Source organism: Lygodium microphyllum, chromosome 8, assembly GCF_053477565.2.
Source record: "Lygodium microphyllum isolate KBCC chromosome 8, Lygodium_microphyllum_v1.1.10, whole genome shotgun sequence".
Taxonomy (NCBI): Eukaryota; Viridiplantae; Streptophyta; class Polypodiopsida; order Schizaeales; family Lygodiaceae; genus Lygodium; species Lygodium microphyllum.
In genome coordinates, this window is record NC_141142.1 from 65289161 (window position 1) to 65302764 (window position 13604).

Genomic DNA, 13604 nt, shown 5'->3' on the forward strand with positions numbered 1-13604 from the left:
CAAGGTGTCAACGTGCATCCCTGTAGAAAATCGTGGTTCTTGGAAGAAGGAGCGGCACATCTCTATCTTGGTAAAACATTTGAGAGGTTTGTGCGCCACCTCCATCAAACCATCTGTGTTTGTTGCTACCTTGAGAATTTGAGCTTGCACTTTTCTTTGCTTTCCTTCTTCTGAAAACAAGAGTTCTAGTCCTACACATAAACCTGCTTCGCCTATTTCTTTCAACCATGAATGCACCTGTTTCCCCCATTTCTTTCACCCATGTATGTGCTTTGAGTATGCGGTAAAGCTACTGGCAAAATGGCAAGTTGGTACCAAAGCACCACTAATCCTTTTCTTCAAATGTGACACCAAACCAATTTATCTAATGCACTTCTTAGAGGTGTACAATTCTGTCTTTAATCCACAATTTCAAGAATGCCAACGCTCCATTCTAATCTGTACCATGCAAGCTCCAGAGCTGTTTGGTACTACGCTTCATCTGCACAATATTCACTGTTCATAAAGATGCATACGACGTGGTGCACTGAGATAAATGCTCCCCATTTTGCTATATCACCTGCCTTGACTGGCAAAATGAACAGCGTAAGGCGCTTGCTGTATGATCTAGGCGTTAAGAACAAGGACAGAAAGTGTATATCACATCCATTTAATAGGAGAGCAGCTTCTCCAACTCTCAGACAGATCTTCCTTCCGCCTTATTCTTGTTGATGTGTCTCGCATACAGGGACTGTACTCTGATGAATACAATCAGTACTCGTAGAACATGAATGATTCTAGGTTCATAAATACCCTCATTTAGAACGTACCAGATTAAGCTCCTTGTTACTGACCTGGCCAAAGCCCAACACCCACCTAAGCTGAACACTTCTGAACCTGAAGCACAGACTGCAACTGCATAGCGCCTTAACAAAATCCAAGCATGTGACTGTCCACAAAAATCAGGTTTATTATTTTGCTGTACTTGTAACACATCCTAATAAGATATCAAACCCAGTAGCTGCAATGGGGCTCTCCAGATATACACAGCAGCAAGATTTACATGCTAAAGCAGAAAGCCTACAAAAGGTAGATCAAACTCTGTCTGTAAGCCATGTCCAAATCGAACTCTTTCCCAAAAAGCTTAAAGCCTTGAGACTGCAGATCCCTGTGTATGTGAGGTGAAAAAAGGAGATTCAGGTCACTGCAAATTCTATGGAGCCAGAAAACAATAGCCTTTATTGCCTAATAGCACACCAATCTGATCAACCGAGTTTCTCAATGACAGCATCAACCACCTCCTGTGTTCTGCTATTCCCACCAAGGTCCTTTGTTCGCACTCGGCCCTCTTTGACAACACTCATCACAGCTTGTTCCAGCCTATCAGCAAATGCAGGAAACTGCAGGTGTCTCAAAAGCATGGATGAAGACAATAATAGTGCTATAGGGTTGGCTCTTTTCTGTTCCACAAGCTTCTCATTACCCACGTTGCCGGCTGAGGCTCCCTGCTCAAAAATAGCATGTTCTGCACCAACATTACCTGCATTAGGAGAAGGCCAATTAGAGATTTCCATGCATTGAAGATTTTAGCTGCTCTAAAAAATATCAAGGAGTTGCAAACACAAGTTTAAAACTCTCACACAAAAGGCCAGAAATACAATGCAAACATCAAGTATGAATCTTTTTCTGCCTAAACTTTTTGATCCGTCCAAAGAAACTATTCAAAAGTATTCTGTGTAACAGTGCAAAACATAAAATAAGAGGGAGACGTGCAACAAAGATTAGCACCACTTTTTGGCCAGCCTACAATTATTGACAAGGGAGGTGGTTCATGAATAAATAAAACCTTTCAATTTCTTCCAGCGGTTCAGACAACTATATTGCCTGTTTAACTAAATAGCTTAAAGGTATTTGGTACCTAAACCTAATAAAGCGATAAAACAGAAACTGTTCCATTGACTAAGGTAAACCAAAACTTTTGACATACCTCCAGGCATCACACCTGTCCCACCCGCTATACCAGCTGCTGTATTTGCAACCAAGTTGCCATATAAATTGGGCGTAACCTGCAAAAATGACACTCACAGAACAATGTATACTAAGAAGCAGTGACACTTCTTCTGTCTTCACCAGCTGAAGAGCTGTAAAAACAAGTATTGCTCTGTCTCTATTTAGGCTTAGTAAAAGCTTTTGCTGTCTTCACCAGATGAAGAGGAAATAAGTAACAAAGGAAAAGTGAAAAGCCACTGTTCTGTTCATAATTAAGTTCACCAGAAGTTCAAGGTCCCCATCCAGGGACCTCTCAAAACAAAATGTAAACCTTTCAGCAACCACTTGAAAAGAACCTATGCACCAAAAATTCAGCACCTTGGTCATTCAGAGCAACTCTTGGGCAATTAAACAATGAAAGCCTACAAAGAAGTGCAAAAGTTTGTTAGAACATTCCCTATTGTTCTCTCTCTTGCCATAAATTCATAATTGCTACAGAGTCAGTTTGCATTGGAGTGTAGTCAGAAAAACTGTTGTTGACATATGTGACCTGTTTTGTTGCAGATATTGGTTGCTAAAGCCCCTTTCTACACCTTATGGTCATTAGTACACTAGTTGGGGGTTTGACACAGAATAACTCTCTATCTACTCTCTCTGATACCTGTCCACTATGCAGATGGTGTGGGCTGTGAAGTCCTACAGTCTGTCAGATGGTGAAAATGGAAAACTATCTGCATCCTATTGGTCAGGTTGTGCAGATGGCACTACGATCACAAGCGTGCATAGCATTATTTCCTCCTGCTTTGAACTTTCGAATTAAGTCAGAATACATTGGAAAGCATCCAATTCCGAGCATTTCTGGTTCTGCCTGTAATGTTTACAAAAGTAAACTCCTAGCTTTTCACCTACTCTGAGCAGATGAGGGCACAATGGAGCTTTGACTTAGTGTGTACAAAGTAGAGTTTGAACTTCTAGTTACTTTGGGCAGATAAGGGTGCAATTATAAAGCATTTTTCAACAACAGCCAACCGTACACTTCTTAAAGTGTTTATGGTTCGGCAAATAGATGAATCAGTTCCACGTAAGTTACACCACAAGGTCCAAAAGCCAGAAATAACTTGAGCTTTGGAGCTAATCATATCTTGAATCAAGTAATTTATTACTTTGCCAAAGTATCAGTGCTTGGGAAAACTGCTTCGCGATGAATGCAAGATATCCATTGAAGACACCAAAGTAACCTATACAAGATCATACCTGTGCAGACATCCTTCATCAGGATCACAACTATTCAGACAAGAGGACTAGACAACAAGCTTACCATGACATCAAACTGTTCCGGTCGGGCTACAAGTTGCATGCAGCAATTGTCCACAATGATTTCGTTATATTTAATCCCAGGATAGTTTTTGGCTACTTCTCGACATGATTCCAAGAAAAGCCCATCAGCCAGTTTCATAATATTAGCCTTATGTACAGCTGTAACGACTTTTCGATTGTTTAGGTATGCATATTCAAATGCATATCTTGCAATTCGCTCTGAGCAAAACTTTGTTATTACCTGAAAGTGCAAAAGAGTGAGAATTATACATATAAGCATGCACAAATATTCCAACTTGACCTTACACAATTGACTCAAATTTCAATCTCAAACAAAAACTAAGGCTATGTTTGCTTAAGAGCATAGAATATGAACAATAACTGTAACACAGGAACTGCATGCTGACTACATGTACAAGAGGATATCAAACATAGGCTAGGAGTACCATTGGATGAGCTCACCACCTTGCTTGAGAGAATCTTCTATTGAGTTACCAAAGATCTTGACCTATGATAATAAAAATTACCAGCTAATTTCAGCTCTTATACAGCCCCAAACCAAAACTCAAGACAATTCATGCAAAAGACAAGATTATAGAAGATTCTAAAGAAAACTAGCTCAAAAAGTTCTATAAAAGGGGATCATGGGCAAGCCACTCTTTCGTACTGCATGATCCATGTTATAAAACTTTCCTCACCAAAACCATCACCACCACCTCTCCCCTAGAGGTTGTCTTCCTCGCTCCATCATCCCTAGAGGCTATGTTCATCTATCCATCATCCCACAACAGCACCACTACCAAGTATCAACCATTGATGCTCGCTCAATCTTACCTCTTGTTAGGTTAGGATTCAGCAGCACATGCACAATCATGCACACTCACAATGAACGAGTGAACAGCAAGAGAGGAGAGTGCTGGAAGGTCACATCCACTATGTCATGAGGATGTGAAATATTAGTGCTTTTCTTAGCATTTGATTGAAAGTCAATCAAATGTGCAAATGCGCCTTGCACATGTGAGGTGCAAGTCAATTATTTCACCATGTGGGACCCAAGACCTAGAGATATTAGTTAGTGCCAAAGACCAAAGTTGTAATAAGCTATACCTAACAGGTACTAGGTGGTACCTCATGTCAAATTTGGGCCTACAATTTATTGGCCACTAATGTCAATGGTGACATTAGAGACTAGGCAAGATTTCATTAATTAATATCAATCTAAGGGTCAATAACTGCTCAAGGACACTTGGGAGACAAATTGGCCCAACCAATTTAATTATTGGCACACAATTTAATTATTGGCTGGAGAAATTAATTTGCTAAACAATAAAATAATTATTTTTAAATTAATTTTCCAAATTATAATTCTAAAAAGTAATTTAATAAGTTGGATTATGTTGGAAAATGGGATTAGAAGACTGCCACTTGGCAAAACTTGCCTATCCAAGTAGAAAATACGTTTATGGGGGCCGGTGGAAGTCTATTCCAACTATTGTAAGAGAGGAATGTTGAGAAACCATTCCGTACTCTTTCCCTTCATTCCCATTTTTGGTTTTTGTTTCAAGCCCTAGAAAGGTTTTCTAAGGCCTTTCAAGAGAGTCGGAGTGCCACTCAAGAGACTTCAATGGGCGAAACTTGAGACTATTCCTGACCACCTAGCACCCATTCATTCTTCTCCACTTCACACTTCTTTCACTCAACACCAACTCATTCCATCAATCACCCATCATCATCTCTTGCTGCCAAGCGCCAGCCTCCACCATCATTTGGGCTCTGTTTGTTAGCAGATATTAGTCAGCTCATGGTGTGAGTCTGTGTGCAGAGGCTGGGCATTTTATGTAGCATTTTATGCACTATTTTATGGCACATTTTTGTGGCCATTTATGATGTACTTTTAGCATTTATTGCTGGCCGACCTGCATTTTATACTCCCCACTTTTGTGGCTATTTATAGGGCTCCTCCTCCACAGTCTTTGGTGCTTCAGCCATCAGTGGAGATCCTTCTGGGAGAGAGGAGCCGGTGCTGAGGTGCCCACGCAGCCAGTGACTCACTGTTGTATGCTGCTGTCTCGTGTTCGATATGGATTCCATTTCCCGAGCATACATCTGAGTTCTCATCTGTCTACTGTGTTCATTCTTTCTTCTGTCTTGTGTTTCAGCATTTATTTCAGCATATTCTTTACGCTTCCATTGCTGCACCACTTCTGACATGGTATCAGATTTCAGGCTGCAACCTATTTGTGCTGTGTTTTCTTGCTGATTTCAGGATTTACACCCTTTTTGCTGATCAGCCAGCTGTCCTTCTTGCTGGTGACTGCTGATTTGCTGCTGGCGACAGTGTTTCAGCATTTGCGTTTTGCGTTTTTCTGGACAGATTTGCGTTTCCTGCTGTTCCACTCTTTGCTGCCCGTGTTTCCTTCATCAAACTGCTGGCAACAGTCTTTAGCCCCTGTTTCTTCAGTTTGCAGCCTGCGTTTTGCTGTTTACAGCATTATTTTTGCCTGTTTTTCTGATTATTCAGGCCGTTTTTGCTGTTTTTGACAGTTTTAACCTGATTTTTTCACTTTGTACAGCAGCTTTTGGCTTATTTTGGTCAGCCTTTGGGTTATATTGCATGTGAACTCACTATTTTTGGTGTTTTTGGTTGCGTTTTGGCTGTGCTCACTCTCCAAATGACCTTCTTTTCTTCTACTTCTCTTCTTATCCTCTCCATATGGCTCCTCCGTGCACTTCCTACAAGCTCCCCCCGGAGTTTGATGGAGTGGCCAATGCTTTGCGGGCGCAGACATCATCAACTCCTGTCAGTTTTACACATATGACCTCGATGCTTCTTGAGCATGAGGCATCCTTGAGATTATAGGGGCGGCTTCCGGCACATTATGGAGGTGAGGCTTATGTAGCTTCAGAGAGGGGTGACGGGAAGAAGAAGTCGAAGGCCCAGTGTTACCACTGTGGCAAGAAGGGACATTTGCGGAAGGACTGCAAGAAGTTAGCGGCTTCCAGGAAGAAGGAACAGACGACGAAGCGGGATGCTGACTCTACCGATGAGTCCTCTCCTTCATCAGACTCCGACTCCGATCCTCCAACCAAGGAGAAGTCCAAGGCGCGGAAGGGATCCTCTTCTTCGGATCGCGGGAAGGGCTTGGTGGCCCCTTCCTCGGCTGCTTTCTAGTGGTGGTGATGTGGTCATCCCTCACGACTCCTCGGTGCCAGAGAGGGAGTGTGAGCGGGTGTTGGTGGGGCTGCAGTGCCTCATCTATATTTTGATACAGGTGCACAGGTTCCAGAGAGGGATGTCCCTGACGCATCGACGGTATCTGGCAGTGAAATCCTAGAGACTGGTGTTGATTTCTGGGTTCATGATGAGCTGTTCTTCTTGACAGAGAGCGAGAGGCTTTCGTCTGGAGCTCACATGAGGGGACACTTTGGTGGTTTGGCCAAAGGCGGGAATCCATGGTCACATGTTCAGAGACATGTTTGGCAAGATTGGCTTTGTATGTCCTGAGTGACATAGGTGACATTACACAGAGAGCTGCTATGAGTCTTCTCTATTTTCCGGTGTTGTTGGTACGATCGACATCAACATCAGATACTCTCCGAGGCATCTTGGTGGTGGGCTGGCCACTCATTGCTTGGACATCCATGGTCCTTCTGGTGTTTCTTTGTTGTGTAGTTTATGATTCTCCATCATTGTACTATTTTATTGTATCAGATCACACATGATCTGAGAGAGGGTGTTAGCAGATATTAGTCAGCTCATGGTGTGAGTCTGTGTGCAGAGGCTAGGCATTTTATGTAGCATTTTATGCACTATTTTATGGCACATTTTTGTGGCCATTTATGATGTACTTTTAGCATTTATTGCTGGCCGACCAGCATGAAATCCTGGCCGACCTGCATTTTATGCTCCCCACTTTTGTGGCTATTTATAGGGCTCCTCCTCCACAGTCTTTGGTGCTTCAGCCATCAGTGGAGATCCTTCTGGGAGAGAGGAGCCGGTGCTGAGGTGCCCACGCAGCCAGTGACTCACCGTTGTATGCTGCTGTCTCGTGTTTGATATGGATTCCATTTCCCGAGCATATATCTGAGTTCTCATCTGTCTACTGTGTTCATTCTTTCTTCTGTCTTGTGTTTCAGCATTTATTTCAGCATATTCTTTACGCTTCCATTGCTGCACCACTTCTGACACTGTTTTGGTGGCAACCTCCCTCCTTAGTTGGCGGCCTTCCTCCTTCATAGGCGATAGCTTCCTTGAGCCCTACACCCTGCGTTTGGTGCTCATCTCCATCTGGCATCAACTTCCACCTACCTACCGTCAACTTCCACCGTTCAAGCATCCCTTCATCCTTGCATTTGACTGCCCTCGAGGTACCCCTTCACCTAGTGTCTTCATCATCAGCTTGGCATCAATTTTCTATGGCAGCCGGTGCTTGTGTTTGCTTCGTGGCTACTCCATCCTCCATCAAGCATCACTTCTTCAACTAGTGTTTTCATCATCAAAGGTTGTTTATCCTTGCGTTTAGCAGTTTCTGATATCCCTTCTGTTAGAGATCAGATCACAGCCAGTGCAGTGGCAGCCAGTGCAATCGGACAGGCAGCCGCAATATGCAGTCGGACTGCCACGTGGCAATCTGACCTGTGCAGACAGTCGGCTGCATGTGCAGCCGACAGGCAGTTTTCTGGCGCCCTATTTTCCCAAATTTCTGGCTATAAATAGCCGACATCTCCAGCAGTCTCCTACACTTCTCTGCTCGCAGATTACAGACCGGTGACAAGCGCAGATTTCGTCTCTGTTCGCAGATTTCAGACAGGAGACAGTGCAGACTGCAGCGGACTTCGAGGTGAACAGCAGGTTGCATCGTCGAGGTGGAGACACACAGTCGAGCGCACTGTGCCCGTGTATATATCTGCATATCTTTGTATTCAGCACACTTTATACAACAGATCTTCATCTTCCACTGTCTCTTTCTCTCTCTGCGTTCTCTCTCTCTCAGTCCTACGCTTCTGCACCGCTGCACTCTGACATGGTATCAGAGCAGTGTTAAAGGGCTGACTGAGCGCAAAATCAACCTGAAGAGGAGTTTCTATCGCGACACAAATTTGCATTTTTTGCGTTTGAGGGCAGACAGGAGGGCTGCGCCTTGGAACAAGGCTGAAGCGAGTGTGGGCGCACAGGAAAGGAGTCCAGGTGGTGGATTTGCTGCTGTTTACTGCTGTTTGACGCGGAGGAAGTTTCAGTTTTCAGCCTACAAGTGCAGGTTTTGCTTTTTCATCACCTCCGGCGGGTGAAGAAGTTTCAGGACATGGAAGAGCCTTAGCACGCTGAGTTTTCACAGTCAGAGGGGGCTGCTTTTGCGTTTGTGAAGGCATTACAGGTGAAGATGTCTACAGAGATTGACTTGGAGTTCCAGTCGATTATGGACCGGAAGGTGCCTGTCTTACCGGCTCTTCCTGCAGATCAAAAGCTCGACGGCGACAACTACCGCATTTGGCGAAGCTTGTACAGGAGGAGATCGACGGGCCCTCCGTACGAGATGAGTCCAAACTCTCTTCCGATGCTCGTGCGGAGTTGGCCAAGGCTCAGTCTCATTGGGACCAACTGAATGCCAGGATTCGTTCCTTTCTTTTTCTATCATGTACTACAGCTGTGATCGCTCACATCGAGCACTTGATGGTGGCTCGGGAGATATGGTTGGAGCTTGATTAGATGTACAATCGGATGACCCTTATGAAGCGGGTTTCTTTGGAGGTCCAGATGCAGACCTTGTCCGCAAACAAGTCTTCTTCGCTACAGGAGCACATTAACAAGCTAAGGCAGCTTCAGATGCAAGTTCAGAATGCGGGGAAGCCGATTTCCTCCGAAGACATGGCGATTACACTTTTGTCCCAGTTGCGGCCACGATTCGGTACATTTTACTCTGCCCTTATTGCTTCGAGGCGAGAGTCTACTCTTCGGTGGGAAGAGTTGGTTCCTATGGTCTTGGACCAAGAGGAACAGTTAAAGGGACAGAATGCTTCCAAGTCGGAGGCGCTGACAAGTCAAACCTCTCAGAAGAAGGGGAAGGACCAAAAGAAGAAAAAGGGGGATACCAAGTCCAAGAAGGACAAGGACAAAGACTCCACATGCCATATTTGTGGTAAGACTGGCCATTGAAAGAAGGATTGCCCTGACAAAGACAAGAAGGACACCAAGGATTCTGGAGTGGTGGCTGCACCCTCATCAGCTGCATTTCTTCATCTAGCTGTCATTGAGGACGCTTCACCGAATGCTTCTGATGTTGCGATGACGGCTCCCCACGCTCGAGAGTGGATCGTTGATAGTGGTGCCTCCCGGCACATGACTCCATCAGATGGTGTTGCCCAGTTGCGACCCTCGCGTGGGCAGATTCTCATTGGAGATAGCTCTTCAGTATCTATTGCAGGTCGGGGTAAGATGCAGCTTATTCCAGATGGACGAGGTGGTACCCATACCTCAGAGGTTTTGCATGTACCAGGCTTAGGATACCATCTCCTGTCAGTTCATAAGATTTGCTCCCTTGGCCTTTTGGTGGAGTTTAACAGTACTACGGTGCGAGTCCTTGATGGTGGATCAAGGAAGGTTCTATCATCCGGATATGAGGAGAATGGCATTTATAAATTGAAGTCTTCCACCGCCCTCTCTACTCTTCTTCTTACCTCTCAGTCACAGTCAGAGTTATGGCATGCTCGGTTTGGTCATCTCAAACTATGATTATCTTCGGAGGGCGTCACGTGGACAGCTTGTTCGAGGATTGCCGGATATAGTGGTGAGCCAGCAGCCATGTGTCTCCTGCATTCGGGGAAAGCAGCATAGAGATGCCATTCCCCACACAGCTTCGTGGCGGTCTACTTCACCGATGGAGCTTGTATCTACGGATCTATGTGGCCCTATGAGGAATGAGTCCTTGTGTGGGAGCTCGTACTTCATGCTGATCGTAGATGACTACAGCAAGATAACATGGGCCTATTTTTTGGCATTAAAGTCAGAAGCTTTCTCACACTTCAAGGATTGGCTTCTCTTTGAGGAGAACCGATCGGGCCGGAAGTTGAAGACCTTGCGATCCAACAAGGGCAGTGAATTTGTTTCTAATGAGTTTGCTCGGTTTTGTGCAGATAAAGGTATTCCCCAAGAGTTTGCCAATACCAACACTCCTAAAGAAAATGGCATTCTTAAACGGAAGAACCGCAGTGTGATCGAGATGGCATGCACCATGATGGAGCACCGACAGACCCCTCAGGTTCTGTGGGCCGAGGTTGTGGCTACTGCAATCCACATCCTTAATCGATCCCCTACTTCGGCCGTGGAAGGGATGACCCCGTTTGAGGCTTACTTTGGGACGAAGCCAGATGTTTCTTACTTTAGGGTCTTTGGGTGTGATGCCTATGTTCACATTCCCAAGGCTCACCATGATAAATTTGACGCAGCTTCCCGAAGACAGGTATTTGTTGGCTACAGCTCCCAATCCCAAGGCTATCGATTGTATGATCCAGTCAAGCGGAATGTGTACACTAGCCGCGATGTGCGGTTTGTGGAGGTTCGAGCCATATCAACGGGTGAGGAGCATCCCGTTCTTGGAGATCCAGAGGAGAGTTGGGCTCCTTCTACAGTTCCACTGAAGCCCGTGCCTTTTGATTATGATTTTGTTTCTGACATAGAGTCTATTGTTCCACCGGTCACCCTTGAGGAGTTACCACCGGTGGATATTCCAAAGTCTTCTGTTGATGGAGAGAGACGAGGGGAGGTTCGGCCTCCTCTTCGTTGGGCCCGTGACACACTCCGTGATTCAGGGATCGAGGGAGTTCCTGAGGAGTGGGGACCGCAGGATGGTCCGCGGCGGTCACGACGGCACCAGGCACATTCAACGGAGCTTGTTTGCTCTAACTATTGTTTGATGACCCGTGTGATGCAGGATCGAGAACCCACCTCCATGAAGAAGGCTTTACAGTCCACACCATGGAAGAAAGCTATGGAAGAGTTGGAGGCTATTGAGAGGAATGGCACTTGGTCACTTGTGCCCTGCCCCCCGAATAAGAAGGTGATTGGCGTCAAGTGAGTCTTCAAGACCAAATACCTTGGCGATGGTTCTTTGGATAAGCACAAGGCTCGCCTTGTTGCTAAAGGTTTTGCACAGCGCCCAGGGATTGATTGTCATGATACTTTTGCCCCCACAGCTCGTATGGCGACCATTAGAGCTGTTCTTGCCTTGGCTGGCCATAGGAGATGGCCTGTTTACCAATTGGATGTGAAGTCGGCCTTCCTTAATGGTGATTTGAAGGAGGAGATCTATGTTGAGCAACCTCCTGGCTTTGGATCTTCAGATGGGAAAGTCTACAAGTTAAAGAAGGCCTTGTATGGCCTCAAGCAAGCTCCGCGTGCATGGAACGAGAAGATTGATTCGTTCCTCCAGTCTCAGTTGGGATATCGGCGTTCCAAGGCCGATCCGCAGATTTATGTTCACACTTCCGAGGATGGTTGTGTGCTTTTTGTGTTACATGTTGATGATTCGATTGTCACAGGTGATGATGCACAGCAGGTCCAAGAGACGAAGTCAGCTTTACATCGGACGTTCGAGATGACGAACTTGGGTCTACTCCATTTCTTTTTGGGCCATGAGATTTATCAGTCTCAGAGGGGGATCTTCATCTCTCAACAGAGATATGTACAGGAACTCTTGGTGTCTTTTGAGATGGAGGATTGTCGGTCTACTCCTATGGATCCGAACTGGAAGGCCACTTCCCATTCAGCTTCTCCTATGGCAGATGCTTCCCGCTATCGTCAGTTGATTGGGTCCTTGATTTGGCTTCTCAACACTAGGATTGATCTTTGTTTTGCTGTTGGGCTCTTGGCAGGGTTCATGAGAGAACCTACGACGGTGCATTGGCAGGCTGCTCAAAGGATACTTCGGTATTTGCGGGGGACGTCTAATTTAGGGATTCATTATCCCGCAAGGACAGATGGTTCAGATCTTGTACTTGCAGGTTGGAGCGACTCGGATTGGGCCGGTGATGTGGACCATAGGCAGTCTACTACAGGCTATTGTTTTACCTTGGGTGCAGGTGTTATCTCATGGAGTAGCAAGAAGCAGCCCACGGTAGCCCTTTCGTCTACTGAGGCAAAGTATCGGGCCGCGTCTTCCACCACATGTGAGGCTGTGTGGCTTCGGAGATTATTGGAGGAGCTTGGGTGCCCCCAGACTCGTCCTACTTTGCAGCAATGTGACAATGAGAGTTGCATTGCCTTGGCACGGAACCCTGTTTTCCATGCCCGAACGAAGCACATAGAGATCCAGTACCACTTCATCAGAGAAAAGCTTTTGAATGAGACCATCACTGTGGAGTACTGCAAGACGGAGGACAATCTTGCGGATTTGATTACGAAGGCACTTCCCCAGGCTCTACTTCGGAGACATTCCAGATCCCTCAGGCTTCTGCCCTGCCCAGGCTCTGAGAGAGGGTGTTAGAGATCAGATCACAGCCAGTGCAGTGGCAGCCAGTGCAGTCGAACAGGCAGCCGCAGTATGCAATCGGACTGCCACGTGGCAGTCCGACCTATGCAGGCAGTCGGCTGTCGGCTGCATGTAATGCAACCGACAGGCAGTTTTCTGGCGCCCTATTTTCCCAGATTTCTGGCTATAAATAGCCGACATCTCCAGCAATCTCCACTTCTCTGCTCGCAGATTACAGACCGGTGACACGCACAGATTCCATCTCTGTTCGCAAATTTCAGACAGGAGACAGTGCAGACTGCAGCGGACTTCGAGGTGAACAGCAGGTTGCATCGTCGAGGTGGAGACACGCAGTTGAGCGCACTGCGCCCGTGTATATATCTGCATATCTTTGTATTCAGCACACTTTATACAGCAGATCTTCATCTTCCACTGTCTCTTTCTCTCTCTTCTCTCTCTGCGTTCTCTCTCTCTTAGTCCTACGCTTCCGCACCGCTGCACTCTGACACCTTCCTTCAAGCAACAATGCACCAGTCCTAGGTAGTGTCAAGAAATGACTAAGCAACCAAATAGGGTTTGTAGGGACAAAAACTGAGTGTGTACAACAAACACTGAGAAGAGAAGAGAAACTTAGATGAACAAGATGATGAATGAATGAAATAATGAAGTGAATCTGATACAAGCGTGTGCCCTAGCACGAAAGATGCCCTGGAGTAGGGAGACTGCCGAAGAAGCCTCTGAGTCTACAAATATAGGGATGATGAGGTGTCGCGTGTTGCAAGAAGACTATCATCAAAGAGGAGGTTCTAAATCTGCAACACAAGGATGATGACTCGTAATGGCTGGAGCAAGAAG

At 45.8% G+C, this 13604-nt stretch overlaps 1 protein-coding gene across 1 annotated transcript in view; it reads right to left on the reverse strand.

Moving 5' to 3' along the window:
• Window positions 1–925: 925 nt before the first annotated feature.
• LOC148032399 (isocitrate dehydrogenase [NAD] regulatory subunit 1, mitochondrial-like) overlaps window positions 926–13604 on the reverse strand; it is a 33060-nt gene continuing 20381 nt past the window's right edge. Inside the window, exons 2-4 of the mRNA XM_087683050.1 lie at window positions 3287–3526; window positions 1967–2045; window positions 926–1519 (exon numbers count right to left, since the gene is read on the reverse strand). Of these exons, the coding sequence (XP_087539176.1) occupies window positions 1245–1519; window positions 1967–2045; window positions 3287–3526 (594 nt within the window). The 3' untranslated portion in view covers window positions 926–1244. The remainder of the gene's footprint in view (window positions 1520–1966; window positions 2046–3286; window positions 3527–13604) is intronic.